The 17,644-nt window shown below is 35.0% G+C and overlaps 2 protein-coding genes across 10 annotated transcripts; one reads left to right on the top strand and one right to left on the bottom strand.

Annotated features, from left to right (window-relative positions):
- Positions 1–1,293: 1,293 nt before the first annotated feature.
- Positions 1,294–6,622, top strand: LOC103499269 (uncharacterized). 9 transcript variants are annotated; one of them, XM_051089448.1, is made up of 4 exons: positions 1,348–1,650; positions 2,670–2,727; positions 3,164–3,263; positions 5,030–6,622. In XM_051089448.1, exon 4 carries the CDS (start codon positions 5,043–5,045, stop codon positions 6,030–6,032), a length of 990 nt encoding a protein of 329 aa, XP_050945405.1. In that variant the 5' UTR covers positions 1,348–1,650; positions 2,670–2,727; positions 3,164–3,263; positions 5,030–5,042; the 3' UTR covers positions 6,033–6,622. The 9 variants fall into 9 exon arrangements, with proteins under 9 accessions (XP_008460455.2, XP_050945405.1, XP_050945406.1 ...); XM_051089449.1 differs by lacking the exon at positions 3,164–3,263 and adding an exon at positions 1,905–2,028; XM_017047073.2 differs by lacking the exons at positions 2,670–2,727; positions 3,164–3,263 and adding an exon at positions 4,467–4,548.
- Positions 6,623–7,723: 1,101 nt separating this feature from the next.
- On the bottom strand, positions 7,724–8,902 carry LOC103499268 (uncharacterized). The gene is made up of 3 exons (XM_008462232.3): positions 8,490–8,902; positions 8,187–8,387; positions 7,724–8,057 (listed from the first exon to the last, which is right to left on the bottom strand). The coding sequence occupies exons 1-3, from the start codon at positions 8,886–8,888 to the stop codon at positions 7,989–7,991; spliced, it is 669 nt and encodes a 222-aa protein (XP_008460454.1). The 5' UTR covers positions 8,889–8,902; the 3' UTR covers positions 7,724–7,988.
- Between the last annotated feature and the right edge of the window lie 8,742 nt (positions 8,903–17,644).

Raw genomic sequence — 17,644 nt, 5'->3', positions numbered from 1 at the left:
GAATTTTTGAAATTTTTTTCTTTGAGTCATTTTCAAAATAAGTCTTTGATTTAAGCACAACAACATTTTTTAAAATAAATATTTTTCATTCTTCTATTTTCTTTTCTTCTTGAGCTTTTCTAATTATTATTATTATTAGTTCATCTTTATTAATTATTTATTTTTAGTTTAATAACATTATTCATTTTTTTCGTTGGTCAATTTAACTAAAAGACTTAGAACTTATTGAATTGACCGAAGAGAAAAGTGTATGAAAAAAAAACCTCATTTCTATTTAAACTCTTTTGATAAAAGTATACACTACATGCTCATAGTAGGAAGACAACGTAACCATAACTAGGGCTAAAGATAACTTTACTTGACTTTGGCTTTTGCAGGATCCTTTTGGTTATATTTATTTTGAAATCTATTAAACCCCTTTTAATGTTTTAACTAAAACTTTCATAAACATCATTCGGCTTATTATATTTTATAAATGGTTTGTAATATTCATAATTATACTATTCATATTAATGCATCTGTAATCAAAATTATTGTTATTGAATATTAAAAATTTTCATTTTTACATTATCGCCGTGAAAAATCAATAGAGTTAAGAGATTGAATTAGAAGTACAAAATATGAAAAAAAAAAATCAATTAAAATTTTGATACACAATAAATTTAGGATGTGCAATTCACAGTAAAAAAACTAAATAGATTAGCTAAAATCATGAATTCAAAACCAACACCCAAATAAAGTTTAGGCGTAAAGAAATTCAGATTCCCAAATTCTGCCCCCCAAACACAGGCATTTATAATTTCCAAGCATCAGAACCCTATCAAATAAACCCACGGTCATTCAATTTTCAAGAATTTGATTCTAAATTTGCGTGCCAAATGCTCCCTAAGTCTTTCATAGACTTTGAAAATTGAAGAAAAAAATGAATAAAAATGAGACATAAATCCAACAACATAACGAGTTACATAGTGAGCATCTGGATTCCCTAAGACGATAATAAAACATTATTTAACTTACTTAGTCATCAACACAACAACCAACCTAGTCAACAGCATTCTTCACGGGAGTGAAATCAAAGAGTAGTTGTTAATCACCTTATTTAATATTTGGATAAAATACAAAATCTGACCAGCATTTAAAAGTGTTTAGAGGAAGAAGAAGATTGTAATATGTGGATATATGAAAGGCGATATAGTTGAAGAGTAGGGCCAGAACCCAATAATTGAATGATCCATAATATGAATGAAGTATTAAGGCCCAAGTTGCGTATCGACATTGTGAGTTCATAGTGTCGTCAGAAAGGAAAAGAACTGCCAAATGGAATTTCATATTAACAGCACGAAAAAGAAAACATAAAAAAAAAAAAAAAAAGAAAAAAAGAGAAATTCCCCGAAGCGACTCCACGCAAGTCTCAGCAGGAAAAGCGAGAGCGCTTGGCTTCGATCCTCCGCTCTCCTTCTCTGCTCTCCTCCTTTTCTTCTTCTTCTTCTTCTTCTCCTCCTCCTCCTCCTCCTCCTCCTCCTCCTCCTTCTTCATCATCATCTCTTCTTCTCAAATTCACAATTCAGTTATTATTCCTTTGATTTCAATTTCACTTCTCTCTATCCTTCACCGCGCCTTCAATTCCCGGGGAATCACTTGCCCATCCAGGTACGCTTCCTTCCAATTCTCTTTTTCCTGATCTCATTCTTCTGTTTCTCCCTCTCATTTCTTTTTCAATTCCTTTTTTCTGGTTTCTGGATCCTTTTTCTCATTGTCTCCGATGCCTGTTACTTCTTGGGTTCTGCCATTATTCGCCACTCTGTGTTTCTTACTCACTTGTGTTAAATTCCACGTTTCCCCTTTTTTAGGGTTTCTTATTATTGGTTTATTTACTCTCTGTTTCCCCCATCCCACGATTCCAGGTCTAATCGAAATCATTTGATTGGGCATCATAATCCCATATCTGCCTTCAGTTTTGAATGAACATTCTCTCTATACCTCTCAAAGTTGGGTTTATTATTATGATTAGTTTTATAATCCCAAAAGGTTGGTGTCTTGCATTTTGAGTTGTGCTGATTGCTTGGTTCTAACATACATTTAAACTATTGTTTACCTACCAACAACAATTCCAAGTGTTTACTTGACTACTGGCACCCTGAATTCTAGGAAGTTTTGGACATTTTTTATTCTGTCGGATTAGCTTTTCCTATTCTGGCCTGAAAATTTAAGGTTGCCCACACACATGTGGGAGAGGTACATAGTTTTATGCAGATTTCATTCGACATAGTGAGACAACTCAAAGATCCGATCTTCTGACAATTAGAGTGAGAAATACTGTACCATAGTCTGTAATATTTAATTTTGTCTAATGAATAAATTGGTTATGTTATGAGATTATAGAATCATTCTGATTAAGTTAATATAGTGATGATTGGTTGGTTGGTGGAGGTCATCTTCTTTTTTAATTTGTTAAGGTCCAAATAGGCCTTAAGTTTTTGGAATTGTGGGGCTAGAGCTTTATTTTGTTTTATTTGGTTGGAAAGAAACCAGAGAGTTTTTTAAGATAAGTCTTCTATCCTAGAGATTTTCTTGTTAACTTCCTCTTGGTGGAGTTAAACTCACGAGAAATTCTTTTGTGACTGAAACCTTTTCACGATTGTTACTCACATCTAGTGCATTTCTTGCAGTCCCTTCAACCCTCCTCAAAGAAGACGGCAACTTTGATGCCTACGGACCTTTCTTAGGGTATTGAAGTACTTTATTTAAATGCACCTGGAACTCGTTTTTTCCATCTATATAGGTGTTTTGGAGATGTAGATCTTGATTACATGACAATATTAGTATCATAAAAAATTTGGTTAAACAAATAAATTATCAAGCCTAGTAAACATTTGGGATGATATAACATGGTTTTGTTAACTTGGTAATAAACATTAATTTCAAACTCTGTCATCATGGATTTCTCCTTTTAGATTATTAGGTCATTGGTAGCTAGGTTTTTTATCTTTGCCTACATATGGGGGAGTTTTGAAGAGTTAGAGTTAGTGTTGTCAGTGGCAGAGGAACACCTACCTAGATCATGTACTTTGGAGTATGATTTTCCATGGTTTGTTTGGAGTTATTTTGACATAGAGCTTACAGTGAGATGATTGAGGAGTTCCTTCTCCATTCACCCTTTCAGACAAATGGAGACTTTTGTGACAAGCTAGGATGCTTTGCTTGCTTTGTTGTGGAGGTGGGGAGAATAAAATCTTTAGAGGAGAGAAGGCTCCCAGCGTCAGGTCTCATTTTGTCTGTTGGGATCAGTGGGTGAAATATTTTTGTAATTATTCGTTCTGACTTATTTTGCTTCATTTGAGATAATTCTTTAGTAAAGCTCCCTCTTGTGGGCTTAATGTTTCTGGATACCCTTGTATTTTTTTTCATCTGTTCTCAATGGAAGTTTGGTTTACCGTCAAAATAAAAAATAAAAGAAAAAAAATGAGACAGTGACTGACTATGAAGTATAAACACAGACACAGATATGAGATACGAATATGATAGGATCTTGGCGATGCCAGTTTCTGAAAAACTAAGATACGGGTACATTTGGGATTCATGTCCTTTCATTTCTTTCCTTACCCGACTTCATATCCTTTATTTATTTTTTTCTTCTAATCGCCAGCAAGCTTCATGGTTGCTGACTTCCATCTTCTTCTCCAACCAACACATTGATAACCCTAAACACAATATTACTGTTTTTTTTCAGCTTTTTTTAAAATCTTCTTTAAGTGTTTCATCTTTATTTTTTAAAATGCTAGCTTCAGAAATCTATTTGAATTTTGATATGGTCTGGGTTGAAGGGAGATAGTGTGCCCTTTAAAGGTTAACGAATCTTTTAAAGGTTCGTGTATCTGAAATTCACAAAAGAAAAAAAAAAAGAAAAAAAAAGTGAGATACACAAAATCATGATGCATCTGACACATTTCAAAGTGTATTTGGACGAATCCATATAAGATACGTATCCAATACCCCAGTTCTCTCACTCAATGAATCTTTACTTCGTAGGTGACTGATTATTGTGTTCGAATAAGCAATTGTGCCATGTTATATTTGATGGAGTTTATTGTGGCATGACTATTGACGCATAATTTTTTTTCTTTTTTGATATTCGTTAGTGTGTGCCAACTTTCGTGCACCTCGACTAATCTCACGGGACAACCTTCCTAATCCTACAACATTTGGTTGTCAAGGAAATCTCGTAGGAAATTTCCTAAGTAGGTGGTGGTCATTATGGATTGAAAGCACGACCTTTTGACCATTTATTAAGACTTTGTCATATTTTTTTTACAAGGGAACCCATGATGGTTATTGTGGTAAAGTTGAAACTAAAAGATTGAATGTGGAAAATAATTTCAATATAATATACATTTATTGTTTTGTCTTTCTGGAAATGGTGATTCATATATATGTGATGGTTGAATTCAAAGTCTCTTTTAGTTCAGGGGGTTGGCCGCTCAGATGGAAAGGGACTGAAATTGGACAATTATTCTTCTAAAAGTTCAAATGTTTCAATTATCTTCACAGGTTGTTAGCTTGAGGGATTTTTCATGAGACTGAAAATTGTACCTTTTTTATTTCGTTCAGTTCCATAACTTACTTTTGGAGAATTTTGTTTTTGGTTTTATCAGGGATGGATATTGTGCATGTAAGGTTTGATGTTCTCTTGTTTCAGTCGCACCTGCTTCATTTTGTGCTTGACTATGGTTTTTCCTTCCTGTTGCTATTCCATGTCATTCTCTGTTTATTGAGAAAGTTGATATTCTTATGTAATTTTGCCTGTATTATATTTATTTTTCTTCCTGGTGCTATTATTTATTTGGTATGCAATTTAAGTCCAAAAGCTGAATTTGCTAGTAATGCTTATCAAGGCTTAGAAATTTTATGGTACTGATTTTCCTTTCTTGATTTTAGATTGTCATACTATTCAGGTGCAGATGAGTTTGTGAAATCTTCATATGTTCACTGAGATCTGATGCCCCCATTCCCCCTCCCCAAATGATTTCAGGTACAATTTGTGAATGGCTATGAAAAAGATGCAGAGCAACTCTGACTCTAGACGTTCTAGGGCGAACTCATATACGTTGCCATCTAGTCCATTGAAAGTTGCTAAAAATGTTTACCTCAAGAAAAAAAACTGCAAAGGGTCAGAGAAAAAAGAGTGGGAGGATGCTACCTGCTCAGTCTGTATGGAGTTCCCTCACAATGCCGTACTTCTTCTTTGTGCCTCATATAATAAGGGTTGCCGGCCTTATATGTGTGCAACTGGCCGCCGATATTCAAATTGTCTCGATCAATACAAGAAAGCCTACACAAAAGCTACATCAACTCAAAGTTCAGAACTATTGAATTTTCCGGTTGAAAATGTAAGCTTCAATTTGGACGCAGGGCAGCCAAGTGAAAAGGTTAATGTGCCAGAGCTGTTATGTCCTCTTTGTAGGGGACAGGTTAAAGGCTGGACAGTGGTGGAACCAGCGCGAAAGTATCTTAATTCTAAGAAGAGAAGTTGCATGCAGGATAATTGCTCATTTGTTGGACGGTACAAGGAGCTGAAGAAGCACGTTAGAGCAAAGCACCCGTTAGCACGACCCCGCCAAGTGGACCCTGTGCTTGAAGAGAAGTGGAAGAGATTTGAGCATGAGAGGGAGCGTAGTGATGTGATCAGCACGATTATATCATCAATACCTGGGGCAGTTGTTTTAGGGGATTACGTGTTGGAACCTAACCAAAGTGGTTTTTATAGTGAGTACGATTCTGATATGGATGATAATTTGGATGATGATGCTTTCTTTTCCATGGACGCATTTGGTTTAGGACGGGATGGTGGTTTGTTTTCTCGCAATAGATATCATAGGGACTACAGCAGGACAGATGAGATTGATTTTGGGATGCATCGGGCTGCAGGTCTCGGTTCTACTGCAACTGGTGGGCCAGGTCGTGGTTTCCGCAGAATTATATTTGGGAGATCAAGGCGGCCAAGACAAAGAGGAGGACTTAACAGAATTCCGTAACTTATTATTAGGAAAGAAGTGGAAAGAGTGGGAGTTAGGGGACAAGCAAGCAAGCTTTTATTGATATAGGGCATGTATATTCGCTTAAAACTATTCTTGTAATGGAGGCCTGTCCGCATTATTTCTTCGGTTAGAAATCATATACCCACTCTGTTCACGGTGCATAGCTCTTTTGTAGTGCTTTTTTTTCTTCTTTTTCCTTAATAGTCAAGAATTTGGTTTTAACAGCCAAGTCTTGGGTGTTCTTTCCTCCGCCGGCATTCGGGGGAATAGGCATTGGCATTGTTAGGATCCGGCAGAGATTTTAGCTTGGAAAGCAAAGAAGGAAGGTATTTCAGCAGTGGAGCTACTCCTGAGGTCCTTTGATTTGTATCTTCATTTGGAGTACATTGACCGACCAAACAGATCACGACAATGGAACAAATATTTTTCATTTTTCTGATCCCTTGTGTTACATAACATTTAATATTTTTATGGTTCTTTGGATGTGCCATTTTTGTTTTCCAGGATTCCATGCTCTGCTTTGCACTTGAACTATACCCCATTGTGGAGGAAAAATGTTTGACTGCATTTATCCTATTTGCAACCCACTTGGTTCGTGTCTTGTGTTAAACTCTTCAATTCTAATTTTTCTGTTGTATAGTAGGATTTAGTTGCAAAAAGACGAGTGCAGGCTTTTATTCATACTTGGGAGTTATTTTTTATTGTAAATTTTTCACCAAATCTTTGTTTGTACTTCGCTTGTAAATTAGGTTGGTGTCTTATATTTGTGTGAATATATACACCCCATTATCATGACCTCAACAGTTGAGCATGGAATTTCATTTCTTGGACAGGTGTGTGAAAGCACAAATCTAATTTATACAGAGTTGAAGTCGTGTAACTTTGTATGTTAATCTCATGGTGCGGAGAACAAGTCACTTTCCACATGGGTACAACTCTTTTTTTCTTCTCAGTATTGCATTAGAGGTAGGGGCCTAACACGGATTCATGTAGTAAACGCATAGTTGACTAACTTTCCAGGCTAATCCAAGCATTACGGACATGCATGGGTTTAAGTTGGCAGCAAAGACGCGAACCTCATTACTCATTAGGTATTATTCATGTGACTTCTGGTTTAAGTCATGCATGGTTTGTCATGTCCTGCCCCCAAGGCCACCTCACGTTGAATGCCTAGTAAGCGGTAGAAAAGTTAGATGAAGAACGCCTAGTGAACTGGATTTTTTCTTATTAAATTCTTCATCATATATAGGTGGAATAGACTAAACGCTTGATCATTCGTCCTGTTGTCTTTCTCCAAGTTCCTTTATTGCATAGCTTCTTTGCCAAACGTGAGTTACTCTTAATAGTCTTCTTGTACTAGTTGTTCCTTTCGTCCGAATCTCATTGCATAAAGCAAAACATGTTTGGGGTTTCACATGGTTAAAGTAGGTCGTACCAGTATTGATAGTTGCAAGATGTGTAAAATACATCTAGTTGGATTGGAGTAAAAAGAAGAGTGATAAAATGTTGTGCTAACAAATTGAGACTGCTTAGATAAAATTAGCTATTTGCCACATGCATTTTTGACATGGTAAAAGAGACTTAAAGGTAGTAGGGGTTAGTGCTGAGACAACATGGCTTATATAATCGATGGAAACACTGGCCAATGAGAAAGAAGTCATTACGATGTTGGAGAAAAACAAGCAGAAAAAACAAAACCGACATAACCACTCTTTAGTATTAAACGTCAGAAGTCAAAAGATACACAACCAACCCCATAAGGAGTTGGAAAAGAAACATTTTTTCCTTCCACCCACAAATCATCCACATACACAGAACACTTAGTTTTGGTCCTTCACAATCACAGCCCAATCGACACACAGCAAGTGTACATCCCAGCAGAATTGAAGGCGTGGAGAAAAACAAGGGACTGAACACAAATGGCGGATCTGATTATCTTACCATCCGCCATTTTCATCCTCTATCCTCACCACTGCGTTTGCAGCCCTTTGATAACTCTCCCAGTAAACTCTTCAATTTCCTCTGAAAACAGAAACACGCACATTAATCAATAATAACCATACTAACAAAGCATGTAATATTTAATTAAGAACAATCAAATGGGTGTTCAATTCATATTGAATCACATGTTCAATGCAATGAGAAACTTACAAATATAGAAGAACCCGATCTTGAAGTGCTTTTCTTGTTGCTTCGTCCACCCAAGCACTTGGGCCGGCATGGCTGATCCACAACCTCTGTTCTCTCTTCTCTCATCATCCCAACTCGTTCATATCTCCACCGTTGCAACGCCCGTCTCGATGGCATCCGCCGCACTGTTGGCGCTTCTGATCGGACCTTCCATTTCCATTTCTGTCAGCAAGTAACAACGATTTTCAATTTTTTTTTTCTTTTTTTTTGAAAATTTTCACAAATCACAATTTAAAAATAAACAAAAGGGTAAGGAAAGGTTGCCTTGGATTTGGGTTGGGGAGATTGGGTGTTAGAGGAATGAACATTTCTGAGGTGGCGAGAGTAAGCGAGAAGCTGAGCCCGGCGGTCGTAGCCGGTGGAATTGGGGGTTTTGGGAAGAGAAGGCTTTGGATTGATGTGGTTGTTATTGTTGTGGGGAATAATTTGCGTTTTATGGGAATTACTGTTTTGTAATTTGGGAGATTCAACGTAGACAGTGATGATTACTTCTTGTTTTTTGGGAAGTGTTTGGTAGTTGTTTGTGTGGCTCTGCATTTCTCGGCTTTGCATGGCATCGGATTTGATTATTTGAAGAAGAAGAAGAAGAAGAAGATTGTAGAGAATGAATTGCGTTTTTGATGAAAATGGTGATAAAAAAGAAAGAGAGTGAATTGTGATCATTTAATTGCTAAGTTTAGTATTGTAGAGAATGAATTGCGTTTTTGATGAAAATGGTGATAAAAAAGAAAGAGAGTGAATTGTGATTGTGTAATTGCTAAGTTTAGATACGATGATGATATGCATGAAAAATTGCCTTAAACGTCAAATACGTCCAACTCTGCAGCAATCGAATACGAGATCGCTGCTTTGCTTGCAAATGCTAATGTTAGATGGGCTTCCCCTTGGCCCAATCTTGTGTTAACTCTTCACGTGCCCTCTATAACTAAAGGAGTATTTCACAAATAATGGTTTTTTTTTTTTTAAAAAAAATAATGATAAAAATGGGGTAGTATCAAAAGAAATTTTATAAATGGGTATAACCCAGTTGGCAAAGGAAGTTTTACATCCGGTACACGACTTTCCAACATTGATTATTATTGTTATTTAAGAAATGAAAAGTAGATGCATTGATTTAACCATTAGTAAAAAAACACCTTCTAAAATAGCAAAAATTTCAAGTTTATCGGGTAAAAATAGCAAAAATTCATTTTAATTATAAAATGACAAAAACTAAAAAAATGAAATAATAAAGGACTTAAACGCCCCTACCTTACTACAAATAACACCTTATAAAATACAATAATCGGGAAAAAGGGAATTACCCCATAATTAAAACCCAATCCCAAAATAATCCCAAATCAAACCTTTTATCTAGTTGCCCCAAAAGAAAACCCAAAGAAAATAAAAATTAAAATACTAAAATCCCTCTCAAAATCTTTTCATCTTCTTCAACCATGGACTGTCTAAATTTTTTCCCATCCAAAATCGTTTCTCGTGGACCACTTCAATCATTCTCCATCAGCCGTCACCAATGTTCAGCCTTTACCCTTAATCGTTCAACGTCAAAACACCAGTCTTATCGTCGTTCAACCTTTACTAACTCTTGCTCAAGCCTAACTTACTCAAGGCCCAAATTTGCTTGGAACATTGTCTTAAATGTCCCTACTAATAAAAAAAATTCAATCCTAAATACATTTATTTAAGAAACCACAAATACCCTATTATTATATTCAAACTCCTAACAAACAATTAACACCTATCACCATCAAAGCTCCACATAATTTCTACAGCTATTTCATATCTTCTTCAAATCGTGCGAGTTCAAGCATTCAAACGTTCAGGCAGAAATGATTGGAGCTAGCTTCCAGCTTTGTCACTTTTAAACCCTTCAAAGTCTTCATAACCCATTGCAAACCCACGACCAACGTCGGACGTCGTCAAACCTTGCTCGAAAAAGCCCGTTGTCGCTTACATCGAATGTAAGCCCTCGTTCTGCTCTCCTTTATTTTATTATTTATTTAATATCTCCTAAATGGTGAAAAACAAGTTTGGATATTTTCTTTTATACTCTTTAAGGTTGATTTGCCTTTTAAGAAAAAATTAGACCCATTTTAGTTGGGTCTAAGACTTGAATTTTGTTAGTATTTGAAAAGATTTATCTAAGGGGCAAACACGAAAATTAAATTTGAAGTGTGGTGCATCATGGTAATTTCTTTATTGTTTTTAATAAAAGTGAGTAAAACAAAATGAATATCCTTTTTTTGTTCTTCTCCTTCTTCTTCTTCTCCCCTTGGTTGAGCTCACACATTCCCCCCCCCCCCCCTCAAATATTCCTTCCATTGCCACATCTCTCTCTCGCCCCTTCGCGCTGACGCTGCCACCCAGGCCGAAACCTCCTTCAACATGGGACGACGACTACATGTCAGCATTTGATGTCTTCTTTTTTGTGCTCAACCATGACGCCTCCATCCACAACGTGGCTCGCCATTGCCAATCGACCACGTGTGCCCTAAATCATCGAGCGACGACTACCCCACGCACACACAACCTTCAAACCATGGTATTTTGAAGCCATTAGTTTCGATTGACATAAACTATTCAAGTTCCTTTCTGTGTTTCGCCATTAGCCGAGCTATGCTGTACCTAACCATCTTTCGTCGTCATTCGATAAGTCGAATCGTTGCTAACATCGTCCGTTATCAACTCCCTATCGTCAGATTTAAGTTTTAGGTAAATCTTCTTTATTTTAGTTGAATTTCTTGATGAGTTCCAATTACCCATTAAGCTTTGACTTGATTTTCACGATACCCATTACATTTTTGTAACGACCCAACTTTTTAAACTAAGTTTAGGTCATTACTCAAAAAGACGAATAACAAAATACATTTTTTGTTTAAGAGACAAACGGCTAAACTTCTTATAAAATCAAGATACTCATGAAATATAAGATTATCAAAACCAACAAAAATAAATTGAAAAGGTGACTCGTGGGTTCTAATAATATAAAAAAATAAACACGAAAAAATCTTAAGTAAAATGGTTAAGATTTAAAATACTGAAAAACATATAAATAAGTGCGGAAGCTGAATTGTGTCCTCATATGGCATGTCACGGATCCCTTTCTGTCGCTCGTTAGCTTCTTAAGTTCTCGACCTTAGCTTGAAATATTAAACATAGAAAAGAGTGAGTATATAAATATACTCAATAAGGGACCCACTACTAGTCCCGCTAGATGATCTGTTAACTTTTCATTAGAAACATAAACGTAACATCGTGTGTCTAACGGAGCACACCTGAGTGAGTGAGACTGTACGAACACCCCTAAATTGTGCGAGTGATCCCATGGGAACACTCCTAGTCGTGCGAGTGATCGTAGGTACACACCCCATAAATATATATGTAATACGTAGGTACAACCCTAATCGTGTGAGTGATTTCGTCGGAATACCCCTAGTCGTGCGAGTGACCCCGTATATATAATATAACCGTTCCCTAACCGTGCATGTGATCCATAGGTACACCTCTAATCGTGTGAGTGATCTCGTAGAATCACCCATAGTCGTGCGAGTGGCCCCATAGATAGGATCACAATACAGGTGGGGTAAGAAACTTATCATATAAAGTTAACGGACACACCATAAACCAAAAGCATGTGACATCATCATAAACATCATAACATAACATGAATATTAATCGTAATGTCTTAAGCATGTGATTAATCTATCATGTATCATAATAATCATAAATAGATCAGTCATCATTAGTAACATAACATCAGTCATTGCCATCAACTTAACATCAATCATTATCTATAGCGTCGCATTATGCATCTTAGCTACCCTCAATGTATAGTCGTAATACATGCAATCTCTTAAATTCAGTTCAAAGGTCCAGTAGTAGAATCTCTTACCTGGAGATTAGCTTAATTCCACAAATATAATCCTAACAGAATGGTCAAGCTTCCCAAGAAAAATCCTAAACAGTAAGGTAAAATACTAAGTTCAATAACTTAATTTACAGTTGATTAAGGATCAAAAAATTTAGTTAATTCAACTTACCCAAAGTTGAGATCGAATCCAATTTATCCTTGGTTGGGCAAAATTCCACAACTCAAAACTTCTAAATAAAATCTAACCAAAATAATCCAAAATTAAATATTTAGAGTTCAAAATTATTATCTTATGGGTATTACCCAAAACCCATCAAATGCTTACCAAAAATAAGGGAAAAGACAAAAAATAAGGTTAGTAGTTAAAATATGGCTTGACGGCTCAAGGAAATAGCGTTGTGGTTGGTGGGCGGCTCGCAGCTTGGAAGGACAAACCGACTAGGGCGACGTGGACGATTCAGGCAGCTCGCATGCATGGCTCGGATTTGAGGCTGGAAGCGGCTCGGTTGACTGCTCACGCAGATCGGGCGGACACCTTGTGCGGGTCGAGCGGATGACTAAGAAAGAAGCGACCCGCACACTCACTTGACTCGAATGGCAACTCGACTTGGTCTAACGCTCGTTGACAGCTGTTGCTCCTTGGGATGACATGGCAAAAGACGACGCACAAAAGGAATGGCTTGATCGACAGACAACGGAGAAGGCGAGCGGCGTGCGATCAAAGACGAACGGACAAGGTGGGACATGAACGACGATCCACGGTGGAGGTTTCGACAATTGACTATGGAGAAGGAAAGCACGACGACAGCAGCAGAGGGAGTGAGGGCGACTAGGGTTTTTCACTAGGTTTTCTTGTGAAGAAAGGTTGAAGATGGGACGCAATACAAGGGTTTCAATATCATAAATAATAATAATAATAATAATATAATTATCATTATTATTAATAATATCTCTTTTTCTACTTTTAAATCTTTTTTCCTACTACATTCAAATCTTCTCTCCCTTCGTTGAAAACTCCCATCCAATCAAACTTTTTCTTTCTCCTCGTAATTATCTCTTCTTAAATAATAATTATATTTTTCATTATATAATTATTATTTTAAACTTATTTTTTTCAAATAAATCTCTTTATCTTCTTTCAACAATACAATATAATTATAACTCAACAAATATAATTATCTTAATCTTCTTCTTTCCAAAATATCATACCTTTTCCTTAACAAATTATATTTGTTAAATATAATTATCCTTTTCATTTTCCATGATAGTTACATAAATTCCATATATACATAAAATTTCCAAATTTAAAAAAAACCACTTCTCCAATTTAATTAAATAAGCACCCAAAAATTATTTAATTAAACTTCAATTTCTAATAAATAATTAATAAATCATTAAAGTAACGTCCATTATTTTGAACCTAATTACACAAAATTAAGATAATAAATTCAAAAAGTTATCTTAATTTTTTTCGGGGTGTTACAATTTTAATGCTAGATTTGAATATTAGAGGAGTTTGAGTCGCTGTCCAGCAATTCGAAACCTCGGAATTAGGCATTTTGACACAACTTTGGTAAGTTTCTAAGTTTTTTGGAGCGGGTGTTGAGTACCCATTTAACTTCATTAATAATATTGAATAACCCATGATGTTGAAAGCTAGATTTCGAAGTTAGAAGGTAGTATTTGGTGCTGTCCATTGAAGTCTAGGTTACTTGGTTAATTTCTTGATAAGTTTTGAAGTAATTTTGTTAAGTTCTTCTAGAGTTCTTGAATGCCCATTAAGTTTAAGCGTTAAAATTGAATAGCTCATGATGGTGGATGCTTGTTTTCGAAGTAGAAAGTCGCTAGGGTGCTGTCCATTAGGTAATTTTGGTAAGTTTTGTGAATACCCATTTAGTTTTAACATGAACTTGAGATTACCTATGTATGGAAGATTAAAGATTTGGACGACTTAGAAACATTGATCAACATGTTTAAGGTCGGTTTAGATAAGTTTGGGTAAGTTCCTAAGTTTTGACTCATTAGATTGATCAACATGATCAACATGTTCGTTCTATTGCTCTTCTTCTAGATTGATAGTGCCTAATAATGGATACCACAACCATTTCCTATCATATCACTTAATACTTTTTTGATGTCTTTGTAAATTTGTCTTAATTTATTGAACTTGCTTTACAATTGATCATTAGTATAACAATATCCTATACTGGCATTTAGTTGACTTCTCATATAATTCTAACTGGTCTTCGTAAATGTTGTGGTTGGTTGATTGCCTTTTGCAACCTCTTCATCTATTAAGTCAACAAATAGATCTTCTCTCTTGTTTAACCATGGTCTCTCACTTCTTAATCCATTAATTTCAACAACATCATCGACACAATGTTGTTCGGGTGATTTTTGTGACATCTAGAATGTAATGTTAAAATTGGAATAAAAGGGAAAATTAATAAAACTAGATAATTCACGACACAAACCAAACATTTAAGGAAACTAATATAAGTTTCTAGACTTCAAAACACAAACAAAAATCCAAAAACACCCTAGTTTCTAAACAAGGCCATTCCACTACAATTCATGTTGAAAAAAAAAAGTCACTATTTCCACTTAAAAAGTAGAACTTGTTAAATATTTTAATTAAAATTTACGTCTATATGAAAACAGCCCTTATCCTACCCCCCTCTCCCCACAACAATGTTAGTTCCTTTGGTTCCAACATTTGGAAAGACAACTCATGAAAAGAAAAAAAATAAAGAATTCACAATGCAACAACCACCAAATGTTATGAAACAAAAGTAAGTAAAATGTAAGAAATATGTCAATGACCTTGTTCAGAAAACAAACATTTTTCTAAGGAAGAACATAAAAGAGAAAGGGAGAGTAAGCACAGAATTGAGCTTTAGAACAATTATTCTTCATCAACCCATATTACAAAATTACATATAAACACGATTCCAATTCCTCAAACTAAGTTCATCTCAGCCAAAACATATAAACACTAAAGCTAAAATTACATATAAACACAGTTCTATAAAGTAACACTAATACTTGTATCTTGAATCGTATGGAACAAAATTCATCCACAAAAGAATCTCAACAACCAAAATTCATCTTAGTCAATTACATATAAAATTTCTTCATCATCCCCAGCAAAATTCATCTAAGCCAAAATAGAGTCTCATTACACAAACAAAGATAGAAGAAGAATAATACCTTGAACAAAACTTCCAGCACAAGTTCAACAAAATGAAGGAGATTGAGGCCTAATGAAAGTTGCAAAGAAAAATAAAAAAGAGAAATAATTGCCCAAATCAAGAAAAAGATAGAAATAGAGAGATGAAAGGAGAGAAACAACACATACCTCATTACCTATAGCCGAACGAAGCCGTAGCCCTAGCCAGAGAGAAATGAAGAGGAACAAAGAGAAGAGATGAAGAACGAAGTCATAGCCTTAGTCGAAGAGAAATAGAGAGAAAGGCCTAACTAGAGAATGAAGAGAGAAGAGGAAATTTGGAGAGAAACGAAGAGAATGGAGAAAAGAGAACAAGAAACGAAATAAGAGACTTTTTATTAAATGAAATCAGAAACGTCTCTAATATTTTGAGAACGAGAAACAGAGCACGTTACCAAACACATTCGTTTCTTAAAAAAAATTAGAAATAGAAACAAGAAACAAAAAACAAGAATATTATCAATCGAGCCCCCTCTTCAAAATGCCAACATATTTTATAGAGCAAAATGTGATTCGTTCACTATAGCCTTAACATTTGATGATCTCATGAACTTTTTCTTAATTTTTGTATCACATGATCAAACAAAAATTGCAAAGATAAATATATGAAAATTAGTTTATTTATATGATTTTTATTATATGAAAATTTGATTGTAGCACTGATGGTTATTGCACAATAGCAACCTAAAAGAAACAAATACATTTTAATTTTAATGTTAGTCAAAATTAATATACTCACATCAATTGTTTCTTGTGGATATACATAACAATGTCGTTGACCTCTAAGGCGGACATTAATCTGGTGTTGTACCTTTTAAATCCTTGTCTTCAAAGGTATTCCTACAAAGAATACAAAGATTAATAATCTACGGCAAACATATGTATATACACATAGTATATAATATATACATTACATACAATATATATAGAAATCTCAAATCACACGTTAGCTTCCACTTATTCCTTTTGTCGAGAACATGAACCATGTCGATGTATAGACTATTGGGATTCATGTCACTAACATTCCTCGGAGAATTTCCCATCTTATTTTCAGTTGCTTAGGCTACTAACTAAATACGCTCCTTTCAACGCATTGGCCAACTTCTTAACACCTTATGCTCCTTGCACCCATGGTTACCCCCACTCATTATGTGCACATAATACCTAGCTCATTGATAGGAATAAAGCTAATGGTTTCAATTATGTACATATATTTTTTCAATATATGTATAGAGAGTAGCGGTAAAAAAAAGAACTGTAAATAAATATATTTATGCGCGTATTCAAATTACCATATTTTAGTTTGTGGGTTTTGAGCTTCAAAATTTGTAGTTTTGTGGTTTATTTATTATTTACTTATGTTTTGTTTTTTTATTAATTAAATTGATATAATATGATTATATTAAATTGTTTTAGGGGTGCCAAATTTGGTATGTTTTGTTATTTAATTTATTTTTGCATGTGATGTTTGATTAAATTAATTATATGCATAGTGTATATCATATAGTTTAAAATCCCGCTTTAGGATTATAATTATCATGCATCTTTTTTAAATATAAGTGTTATATTTTAGTTGCATGATTATATTAGAATGGTCATGCATCATATTTAATATCATTGTTATATTACGCAAAACTCTTTCAAGTACTCCAAACGTCGCCGACTATCACGCAAAACTCTCTTAAGGACTTCAATCGCCATCGGCCATCACGCAAAACTGTCTTAAAGACTCCAAACGCCACTGACCATCACGAAAAACTCTCTCAAGGAGTCCAAATGTCGCCTATCATCAAAGGATCGAACTCCACCCTCAAGCTCATCTGCAAACGCCGCGAAGGAAGAAGAAGAAGAGTGAAAAGAAGAAAGAAACGAGTTCTATCAATGAATGCTAAAATCCAAGTTCTCAGCAACCAATCCCAAAAAACTTCACCTGTAGTTGGTTATTTCCCGTTTGGGTTTAATCCTTACAAGGAGAATTATTGGTTATATTTGATTTTGAATGATATTATCGCTCTTAAACATATATTGTAAATGTAAATATTGTGTTTGTTGTTTAGACTTCAAGGACGTTGTCGTTATTTCTTCAAGGAAGTAGATTTACGGATTGAAAATTTTGGGCGTCAATTTAGGTAAGTGGTTTAAAGTATATTTCGTATCATTTTAGTCTCATTGAAAGTCTTTTATATGCTTTAAAAGTGCACTTTTGTTAGATACTTACAACTATTAGTAATAAATGTAATAAGTGTAATGCTCTTATGAAGTTAGAGCATGGTGGAAAGGTTTACAAGCATGGTCTAAATCAGAATTGCCTCTTACTGA

Source organism: Cucumis melo, chromosome 9 (genome assembly GCF_025177605.1).
Source record: "Cucumis melo cultivar AY chromosome 9, USDA_Cmelo_AY_1.0, whole genome shotgun sequence".
Classification (NCBI taxonomy): domain Eukaryota; kingdom Viridiplantae; phylum Streptophyta; class Magnoliopsida; order Cucurbitales; family Cucurbitaceae; genus Cucumis; species Cucumis melo.
This window is presented reverse-complemented; position numbering and strand designations above follow the sequence as displayed.